This window comes from Aplidium turbinatum, chromosome 17, assembly GCF_918807975.1.
Source record: "Aplidium turbinatum chromosome 17, kaAplTurb1.1, whole genome shotgun sequence".
Taxonomy (NCBI): Eukaryota; Metazoa; Chordata; class Ascidiacea; order Aplousobranchia; family Polyclinidae; genus Aplidium; species Aplidium turbinatum.
The window spans coordinates 13,606,762-13,618,331 of record NC_137488.1 but is presented as its reverse complement, the minus strand read 5'-3'; the positions used below and the strand labels follow the sequence as shown (position 1 = coordinate 13,618,331).

At 36.5% G+C, this 11,570-nt stretch overlaps 1 protein-coding gene across 1 annotated transcript; it reads right to left on the bottom strand.

The window, feature by feature from the left end:
• Positions 1-1,284: 1,284 nt before the first annotated feature.
• LOC145786461 (stAR-related lipid transfer protein 6-like) lies at positions 1,285-8,789 on the bottom strand. The gene is made up of 7 exons (XM_082598119.1): positions 8,681-8,789; positions 7,988-8,037; positions 7,212-7,347; positions 5,208-5,328; positions 5,032-5,058; positions 3,346-3,439; positions 1,285-2,934 (listed from the first exon to the last, which is right to left on the bottom strand). The coding sequence occupies exons 1-7, from the start codon at positions 8,771-8,773 to the stop codon at positions 2,781-2,783; spliced, it is 675 nt and encodes a 224-aa protein (XP_082454245.1). The 5' UTR covers positions 8,774-8,789; the 3' UTR covers positions 1,285-2,780.
• Positions 8,790-11,570: the final 2,781 nt, after the last annotated feature.

Below are 11,570 nucleotides of genomic sequence, written 5' to 3'. Positions count from 1 at the left end.
TTACGTAATATTAGAACGTTCCCCTAGTGCATGGAATAATTCACAGACAACAAGCAGTAACTTCTCTTTGTGCGACCGGGTCTGCGCCAGTGGTTCAAAGCATATTCAAGTGTGAAAAAACTGTCTGGTTTGAGCTTTAAAAAAATATTTCTCACTTTGAGGATTAAAATTCACAATCAAAAACTAGGCAGATACTTTCCACCTTTGGTAGGCGAAGAGTGCTACGACTATTCACGATATGGTCAGCGGTCTGTTCCTTCTCACGATATGAGCAAAGCAACCAGACGATCGTGTGCATACGGAACCACATCTGTTTCGGAAAGGTGCAGGTCTACAAAAGAATTCTAGATATTCAGTAGGAGGGAGTGCCCTTTCGGAATAGGAGCAATGATTTGGCTTCAGTGATTGTAGACTAAGAAAAGGATTCTTCGTGACGAAGCTTAGTGTGATTGGTTCTTGCAAAAACAGTGAGGTTTTACAAACGTGCAGGACGCAAGCATCCGCTCACAATGCTCCGAATAAAAACAAACAAGTCATCCTCCATTTCCAGGCAACAAGATTTCAATAATCGGAAACTTCCCTCTATCAATCTCGGTGACCGGGCCGCGAATTTTTTTTCCCACAAACTTTTTGTATCATTTGCATATATCTGTAAGTGTAGCCACTAGGCTACTGGTTACCGCGCGTAACTGTTTTTACAGATTTTCGCCTTCTAGGTCCAAATCTAAACATTGAACTTGAAAAAAACGTAGCCTGGAGACACACTTAGTCTAGTCAAGTTTAAAAAAGTTAAGAAAAATTGATTCTGGTCACTAGTCTAAAAGTAAGATTTTCCGAATTGATTAAGAATTAACCCTAACCCTAAGAATTAACCCTAACCCTTTAATCCTAACCTTACTTATTTTGAAAAGCTTTTGTGCACCGCAAAAATTAATGTAATGAAAAAAAAATTGACTTCGATGGGTGTCGAACCTATGTCCTCACGAATATAAGGCAAAAGGCGAAACCAATGAACCAACCACGCCAACGAAAAACATTTGCATTCACACGGTATAAATACAAACTCTATGCAAATGATACAAAAAGTTCGTGGAAAAAAAAATTTCGCGACCGGGCCTGCGTCAGTGATTCAAAGCCTCTACAAGTCTACATTCTACAAGTATGCCAAACTGTCAGGATTAAGCTCTGCAAGAAGCTTTCCCAGTCCGAGGATAAAGATTCATTTAATTTAATCAGTCCTCGCTTGCTGAATCCTGCAAAAGTGTCAGACATTTTGGTTTCACTGACATTTAGTCGCCATTTTTAGAATAAAACTGTCATTGCTCAGAGTGTCTTGTAAATCATGTAACGATACAGCACAATGAAGAATAAGCACATATGTGTCAAAATTGGTTGATGATGATGACAAATCATGATGAGAGGAGATTTAGCAGTAGCTGTGCAATTGTGCATGAATTGTCGTGGGTGTAGAATCTAAATGTTAGAAACATGTAGAATCATGACTGATCCTTGCGGAACACCATTTTCCTTCGGTGAGACCGAACGCAGTTGAAAGCAATCAAGCGTTTTACAGTTAAAGGCAGACAGTGTTGTCCTTCGTGCAATAACTTAATTATTATCTAACAATATAAGATGGTAACAACAAAAGAAAAGCATGATCGACATAAAGATCAACATTACAGTCTAACAAATTTACCACAGGATGCTAGTAAGGAAATTGCGACAGTAGAATATTCAAGAATATGAAATCAGGAAAAATCAAGTTGAATTAAATGAAAAGCAACATAATGTACTGGCAAGTTCAAAGAAAGGCGCAACGACCGGGGGCATAGCTAGCACAACATTTCGAGGGGGGGAGACATATAAATATTTTTGCATATGTGAGTGAGCCCGGCAACAAGTCACCGAAGGCGGAGCACCTACGAGGTCTGGGGGTCCCCCCAGAAAATACTGAAAAAACCCTTTAAAATCGCGCATTCTGAGAGGACTTTCAGCCTAAGCCAATAGTAAAACTTTGTCAAACGATGTTATAATGAAGTGTAAAATGTTTATAAAAATAATTCGATGCAACTGTCCTCTTGACACCCCTGGTGACGACACATTCAGCTGGAAGTCGAAAAGCGTAGGCCTAGTGTCCGAGACCAGGCTCTGCTGGGACTGAAACAACTTACACTGTTCGATGGTATGGCTGGCGTGACAAAGGAGAAACCGTTTCTGCCAAGGCCGTAAATGCACGAGATTGTAATTTAATCATCTCGGTAAAAGCGCTAACTCTGAATCAAGAAGAAGGCACAAAACTATAAGCACGCCGGCAGCAATAAAATTAGACTATTTAGATCTAACGTGGGATATTGCAAATAAAATACAAAAAAACATACAGTGAAGGAATTGTACTAACAAATGAAAATAAATTAGCACACACGGCTGGGAACAAGCACATAAAACAAGCAAAGAAAGCTTCAAAGCTTCTTTAACACTGTAGAAGAGAAGCAAAAACTCTCTGCAAAATTAAGGAAAATTTGACATTACACGTCTTTTTAGCACTTGGGCTGCTCATTTCAAATTTAACAAAGTTAATGAACTTGAGAGAAAATGAAAAAACAAACTGCAGTGATGCTAAGAGTTAACGCACTTCTTCGCACATAATTACATAAATCACAAAGCTAGAGCTTTAAAATTGCATAGCACTGTTTTTGATCCGTAAAATAATTTAACAAGGTAGCATACAATACAGCTATTTCAGAACTTAGAAACTTTTTCTCTCTCAAAAAAGACACATTTCATTTTTTTGACATCCGTTTTTTGACTTCGGCCTTTAAGCTTTCAATGAAATGGACCTGTTGATATGGCAATGCGGCTTCCACCATACTACGGGGTATTTTGCCGCCAATGTCGCAGTTCACATAAAGTTCCAAAAAGCATTGATTAGGATTTCTGAAAACAAGAATGTCTGATGTTTACATAGGTTGGACATAAAAGTCTCGAAAATCGTCATTGCTTGTAAAATACTTAACCACAGGAAAAACAACTTTCTGGTTGTTCATGTCTGCAACCAAAGTAGATTTTTTTTATTTAATCAATGAAGTTTTTCGTTTTACGTCAGTCGCACTGTTTTCAGTTACAAGAGCATACGACAGCAGAGGAATACTTCGGTCTTCTAAGCTAAAAGGTCTACGTTCTAGAATGTTCAAACTCCGAATCATACATTAACATACAATGAATAAAGCAGAGTGAGCTCAAAAAAATTGAGCAAACGCCCATCAGTTTGCTGTGAACACCAGTCGAGTAGTAATATTTGATTGACGCAACTGTGCACAAACACTTACAAAGACTTGAATAACTCACTTGATATTTTGGGCCACCACGTAGCCACCAGGGTAATTCGTTCCCCGCACGTACTGGTTGGTCTCCGGGTGAGATGGCAATTGAATGCTTTCGCCTGAAATGCATTGAACTCCTGAAGCAATCGGAACCTTAGCTAGTAAAACATTTCCTTTTTACATGGCTTCAATGTTTCTAGACGTCTTTTACTAGCTGCGCCACTGATGCAATCGCCTTTGTCAGAACAAACATAGCCTGAACTAACAAGTATGCTCACTGCCATTGCCGTGCAGCACTTGGTTGTGGTAAGATTGCTGTAGAAAAGTGAAGTAGTGTTTACACTTTGCACTTTACATCGTGCAGTTTCAATGAAGCACGCTACACATAAAAGCAATTGATGAGTACTGCTGAAATAAAATAAAGCAATTGCTAAACAAACTGGCAGACCCCTGCTTGCGGGGACAAACAACAGGTCTCATATATTAAAAAAGGGATAAAAATGGATGATAGTATCGTATAGAATCAAGCATGACAAGAACAAAAAGTCCAATCCACTCAAATTCACTACTATAGGCTAGTTGGGTCTGCTACTATTCGGTGAGTCCGATTCGGTGAGTCTGATTCGGTGAGTTCCTAACCTCTAACCCTAACTCCTAACCCTTAACCCTAAAACGGCAATGATAATTAGGCCACGGTACCCGATAATTAAAAAAAAAATTGAAAAAATCCCCCGTTAAGGGATCGGACTCACCGAATCGGACTCACCGAATCGGACTCACCGAATCGGACTCACCGAATCGGGCCATTCCGAGGCTAGTTACCTTGTTGTCACAAAGGAAAGCTTAATCATAGCAAAGAACACGAGTCAGCATTGAAATTGAAACAAAGGCCATTCAGCGTTCAGACTTTGTACCGCAAATTGCTTATGTCAACAATTAGCCCTTTTACAAATGCAATATTTGCTTTCGTAAATCTGCTCGAATGAGAGATTGCAGACTTGACGACCTCCTACGCCTTCATAGGGTTACGGTCTTTCGCACTCTCTCATTGGATCCACACTGCATGTTTTTTTGTTTTTTTTATGTACGTTTTGTTTCGCATCCAAACAAAAATAAATGACCATCTATACTTGCAAAACTCCAGCCTGTCAAATATCCAAACGCAATGCAGGTCCAAACGTTGCAAAACCAAGCATTTTATTGCCTTTCGTAATGTTAAGTACGGTAGGCAAAACAAAGCTTAAGAAAAGGTGCATTTCGCCTTATCAATGCTTTTGTCTATCCACAACTGCTGCAAGGTGTACTTCCGATTTCTTTTTAGTTAAGTCCAAGTCCGACGCAAATGGTTACTCATAAACCAGGAATTCTGGAGCCTAAGAATCACTAGTCAAAGTCTGAGGTAAAAACCACCAAGTCAGATTCCACCGACAAAAATTCTCAGCTAGATTAGAAGTGGTGATACTTCCTCCACAAACGTATAATATACGTATCGATGTGATAATACTGTAATGATAACCTACAATCCTCTTATTCGCGTAGCATTTTATATCGCATTGCACGCCCATCTTCTCAACCATAAATCCATAACATATCATAAATTTAAAATAAGGACCATCTAAAAAATACTAAGTGGCACTGGAGTGATTAACAAGCGGTTTTAGCTCGTTACTAACGAAAATATAACGGTGAACTTACCAACGAATTTACTTACCAAAAATCCAACACATTTCTCCATAGTCTAAAAACGATAAAAAACGTTATATCCTCGTGAAAAAGTTTACAAAAACATCTCTTGCAGTCAATATTAGAGTATAATTCATGCAAACGATTAAAACAAATCAAATCTAAAGCAGTCCAATCAAATGATGACACGACAGAGTGCCTCACCTTCATGTTGCTTCGTCTCATCACTCGGGAAAGTTTTATAAAAGTAAATATCAACGAATTCCCGCTTTGAAATCATTCCCAAAGCAGCACTTGGTGTTACCAGCAAACCCACAGCCAATTCCTGAAATGAAAACATCATATTTTGTGTGGCTTTAGTAAATCGCAGGTTATCAATGCACAAGGCTTACAAACTAGATCAAAAAATAACTTGTGTTAAAGTTTAAAGTTTTACCATGTCAAAGGGTTTCATTTACTATAGAAACAATTTGTCTACAATATGTTTGAAAAATTTAAACAATCAAGCGCAAAGTCCTTAAATTTCTCTACGTTAAGTAAAATACTCAAAATTTCAAATACCCATATGGTAGGTTTATTTTGAAAATGAACACTGTAAGGTTATTGAGGATTCAGTGTGGTAAACTGCTTTGATTGAGTGTCATGAAGTCGTTCATACTTTATGTGACATAAAAAAAACAGATTAAATAAAATCCAGTTGGTTTGGTTTTGAATCTTTATCCTCGGCTGACAAAGCCTTGATAGGTTATTCCTGGCAGTTTCGCATACTTGTAGAGTAGGTACTGCTAATTTGCATTCATCAAATGCTGGCATTTGCACAACAATCTAACCTCTTAGTGTAATTTATTAAGTTAAGAATCGATTTCGCTATAGTAATAGCATCTTCAGCTAGCACATGTAAAAAAAGAAGAAAATTTAAAAAATACGTAAAACGAACAAATAAAGCAAACTCCGATGTTATCAACACGCATAAAAATTATATTTTAAATAGATGGTTACATAATATTAAAATCAAAACCTGCAAGCCTAAATCTTAACTGGTGTTCTCCCACGATTTCCAACAATATTCTGGTACAAAATTCAAGAAATACATTAACCTGATCATCCGTCTAGTAAATTACAACAGTTTAAGAAGGCGAATACAAAGAAAAAACGCAATTTAGTTTCAGTCCATTGCCGTAAGTTTATATCGATAAAGCGTCAATAAAGAATAAGTGTAAATGGGCATCCATCTAGTAAATTATAACAGTTCAACAAGACGAATACAAAGAAAAACGCAATTTAATTTCAGTCCATTGCCATAAGCTTACATAGACAAAGCGTCAAAAAAGAATACGTTTAAATGGGCACAGTTGAAGAATCTACACCACAGGGGTCGGAGGTTGCTGATGACATGGGATTTAAGTGGTTGGTCGAATCAATTTCTGTATGTTTATGGTGGCTTTGATTGTATGTAACCATTTATCTTCAGCGATGTCTAAATAATGTTTGCTGGGTTGTTCGGCGAAAGTAACGACAAAGCAGTCTGCCAGAGCTGGTTTCTTTTTGAGTTCAATATTGTGGAGTTTCGCATAATGTTTCAATAATGGTACGGGACGGTACTTGTAGGGACGGTACTTGCAGAATGTAGAGGCTCTTGAGTTGACGCAGGGCCGGTTACCAAGATTGACAGAGTCAAATTTTCCGATTGTTGTAACTGTATTGTTGCCAGAGAATTATTCTATTCACTAGGTGCCGCTGAATGGAGAGCAGTCCTGAAAGGGTCTGCTACTATTCGGTGAGTCCGATTCGGTGAGTTCCTAACCTCTAACCCCTAACCCTAAAACGGCAATGATAATTAGGCTACGGTACCCGATAATTTAAAAAAAAAATTGAAAAAATCCCCCATTAAGGGATCGGACTCACCGAATCGGACTCACCGAAACGAGCCATTTCGGTCCTGAAATGCGTTGTTCAAACGCACAACCCGAGAGTCGAACCAGCGCCGCATGATTTTGAGCAGAGCGCGTAACCACTGAGCTAACCAGGCGACGGGCAAAGTTGGCTATTAGCAGAAGGTTCTAGCTAGAAAACATGTGGGTTTCCTTGATGACATTATGTTTACTATAATTACAACAGCTAAGCAGGTAGAACAAGGCGGTTTTTAAATAGTAAATACCTTGTTCATTTTCAAGCTAAATACATACCGTACAGAAAAAGTGATAGTACCTCTGAGATGGTGAGCAATCGTTCGTAATGCTTTAAACTTTTATCCCACGAAAGTCTCTCCTCTGTGGTAGCAGGAGGTCTCATCACCTGGTACACAACATCATGAGGGAAGTCCAGTGTTGTTTCAAATTTATATCTGAGTAAGACGGTTAAGTAATTTTGCCTTACTCCGATCACAGGTGAAAACATTGTGTAAAGCAATATCTCCCCCTATTTGAGATCATCAGTAGTGCATATTTATGATGTCTTGAGAGGGAATCAAACTTCCGACCTGATGAACATTGTGGACAATTTCCTTCAAGTGAGAAGTTCGATTTCCGCTCAAAACAACATGAATATACACCACTGATGATCCCAAACAAGGGTGAAACTTGAGTATGGCGTCTTCCATTTTTGTTCGGTCAGGGCCTTTATGACTCTACGAATCCTCACATCTCTTTAACAAAGCAACCTAATCATAATTTCTATTTTTTGGAAAAGTTATTACACCTTTAACATGCAACATAGTTAATGTTTTATGATACACTGAAAACTTACTGATTGTAACAATATAGCGAAATTTCTTCTCATCTATTGCTTTGTAATAAAAATGTGAGCAATGTGACCTTTTTGCTATGAAAGGAATAAACCTTGTTAATGCAAATTTTTAACATAATCTTTCTAAACTGTGCTAACCTTAGATTTATTAGAACAGTGTCATAAATATTTTTGCTTATAAATTATGTAGGAAAGTCAAGAAAATATAAAACTTTGGAAAACTAGGATCTAAAACGTACATGTTTCCATTGAAATGAGGAGAAGCTTTGTAATACATTTGTACACCGCTCTGCAATACACAATAGTACCATGCTTCACGAGTTCAAAGTAGTTCTACAGCTTTTAAAAACCAACTAATGATGTTCTTGTTTCAAGAATGACAATCACTCATTATATTATAATTCTTTGCATCATAAGTTAAATACAGTCATACAATATTGTGTACTACATATGATTTTATAAATATTATACATTTTAACAATATTGTTTAATACTATGTTACATAAATGCAACATTGATTAATTTAATCAAGCATATGTATATATTTGACTATAGCAAGAAAACAAATAATGAAGCTGTACAAAAAGAATGTAATACTAGTTACTGTAGTGTATACGGTGTCACACAAGTTGAAATAACAAGCACCATTTGGGTAAAACGTAGAAACTAAGTTGGATAATGCTTTTAAAACGTACGGTATAGATACTTCACAGTAAATAAAAGACTTTAGAAAGAGAGACTTTTGAACATTCCGTTTAAGTTGATGAATCAGTTTGTTATACAAAGTGACAGTCTATAGTTTATAGCCTAACGAATACACAATTATTATCAGTTCTGAGCTTCACAATGACAATGCAAAAGTGGTCTAATGTGCACACTTCACCTTAGTATTATGTACTTCAAACATTTTGCATTTACACACATATGCATACCTGAGTTTTTAGATAGTGCCATGGTGGGGTGTCTGATCTTACCCGTAATGCTTCTTTCTCAAGTATTTCAGCCTTCAGGATATAGTCATACATTGTTAGTTTATTGCTTATCTCGTTCTATAAGTACCAATAACAAGGCAAAAGATTTAAAAAGGGTGTTTTATCAACACAAGTTTCAGCACAATATTAGAGCTCTACAATCATACATTAAAGTGATATTGATGCACATCTATTAACACCAGAACTAAGACAAGGTTGATGTAGACATTTTTTATAACTTTAATACAAATTTTGACAGTTGATGTTTGACAACAATTTCAAGATTTTAAATTGTTAAATACATTTTTGCAAAGTTTACTCTGGATGAAACATCTAAAAGTACCACACATAAGATGTACATATCATACAACTTTACTGCTACAATGAATACAGACGAAATCGATTAAGCACATACTGCTTAAACATATGAATTGTTTTATTGTATCAGAGTCTGAAATTCCGAACCAAATCCTATCTGACGATAAGTAAAACTATCGGTTTAATGTATCAGCATTTGCTTCTCGTTTGCACACGGTACTTCATTCATTTAATTGTATCATTGTTTTTGCTTACAAACATCTGAACAAAAACAATGAGTCCGTTAAACATATCAATCAGACAATCGTATCAAAATGTCCGGTAAATGGCTGATACAATTAACCGATTTTGTCTGTAGTTCCACATCGAAGATCACTAATTATTCATAGCACTATATTCACAAAAACCACACATTAAACAAAAATGAACACACAGCAAAATGTCGATAGCAGTTACTTTTTGATGGTACAGTATCCAGTTTTAATAAGCTACTCCATAATATGAACGACAGCATAATGTGCTTTTGGCAAACATGCAATAAACTGAGCTGTGTCAAAACAAAACAACGTCATCTCAATCAAATGCAGAACGACTATGGCCTAAACGACAGAAAAAAACTAAAAAAAAAAACAACAAAAAAATAGCAAAGATAGTTGACGGTGATGCAACTTGATTTTTGATTTACTATGATTTAAAATAATGTCTTAGGTGCTTCAACTTTCGATTTGTCCTTTTGATCACAAAAACTATTAAAATAATACATCATTTCTTCGTATGTTAAATAACTTCCAATTAAATTCAATTTCTCGCCATCAAGAAAAGTAATTTCAACAAATGGATCGGAGTTATTGTGCAAAACAGAAGTTTTGATCGCACAAAATCTATTTGTTTTTCTTGATTTTTCATCACAAATTCTTCCCCACACTTGTTTTGTTGTTCCTGAATTAGGATTCCATGGAGAAAAACTGAATTCAATGTTTTTAACATTTGTTAAATTTGGTCTTGTAACTGCTATTTTCCGCAGTTCTCCAGTGATTGCTTTAGCAAAGCCAGTCAAAACACGGGGTGCAGACATAGTTTATTAAATGCAGAACTGACTACCTTGTATAACTAGTTCAAATTTTTTTCATTAAAAACAAATATCCTACAACTTGAAATGAACAAGTATAGTTAGTTATATTGTTAACCAATGAAAAATAAAATTGAAGATTAAAAAAGTTAACAATGGCATTATGAATATACTCATACTGTAAACATTCATTTAGCTGTTTTTCATATCTCTATCCTGCATTGCGAGAAAGCGGACTTGAGCGCTATGCATAAGTGTACGCCTTCCGACGTACACCTGACCCACGCTGCAGCGGACAGCAATGTCTGTTTGTTTCCGGTTGTCTACTCTACCGTACTTATGACTTAAATTTGGTACTACCCATTACTCGAAATCGATTAGCTTGAAAGTCATACCGTAGTATACAACATGTCAACAACATACTATATACTAATGAATCTGCTGGGTAAGTCTAATATGAAAACATATCAATTTAAAAACAGTATCATAAAGGTGGGCTAGATCTATTATTGTTGTAAAGTAGCCTACACTCCCTACAGTTGTGCTACTGAGTGCTGACCAATGTTGCCACTCTCTTGTCATGGAAAAGTAGCCTACTAGATTTGACTGAAAAAAAACACTAGATTCACAAAAAAAACACTAGTACGGTATCATAAATACACAATCATTTACATGCATTGCATAATGTACAAAAATGACAGCCAATGGCGTTAATGAGTGTTAAAAGTTCTTAAAATTTCAAAATAAAACTGAATTTCCTTGAAAGTGAGAGCCCTGAAGTCATAGCCGAAGGAGAGTAAAACATATTGGGGGAGCAAACAAAATTTGCCCAAATTTTTCAAATTTTCCACAAATTTGGCCTTTGCAAATTTAAATATTGTCAAAAATGCCATATTACTCACAATCTCTGATATAGTGTAGTCTAAGAACTCCACACTCATCAAATGTAAGCTGACGAAATGTAAGCCTACCATAAGGTACCGTAGGCTACGCCACTTACTTTGGTCTACTTTGAACACTTTTCACAGTTATTATTTAAAGTATTTATTGTGTGTATTTTTTAAAGTATTTATGCTAAATATTTCAAATTTGGTCATCATTGGGTGTAACCAGACAAAAAACTCGCTGTCCACTTTGAAAAGCACTACAAACACACTGATGCAGCCAAACAAAAAATAAGTGGGGCTACTTTGAATACTGTCCAAACTTATCGCTAAAAAACACTAGATAGCAAAAAAAGCACTAGAACACTAGATGCAATCCAAAAACACTAGATCTAGTGGAAAAACACTAGGAGTGGCACCACTGGTGCTGACTGCTGAGCTGTGACCTGTGAATCATGACACTGACTGGAAGGCACTTTAACATGCAGATATCCAATCCATGGACTTCTGTCCAATCCAACCACGAACCAATGAGATGCTACATTATCTGTCCAATTGTGACCATTCCAGCATTCAGCCA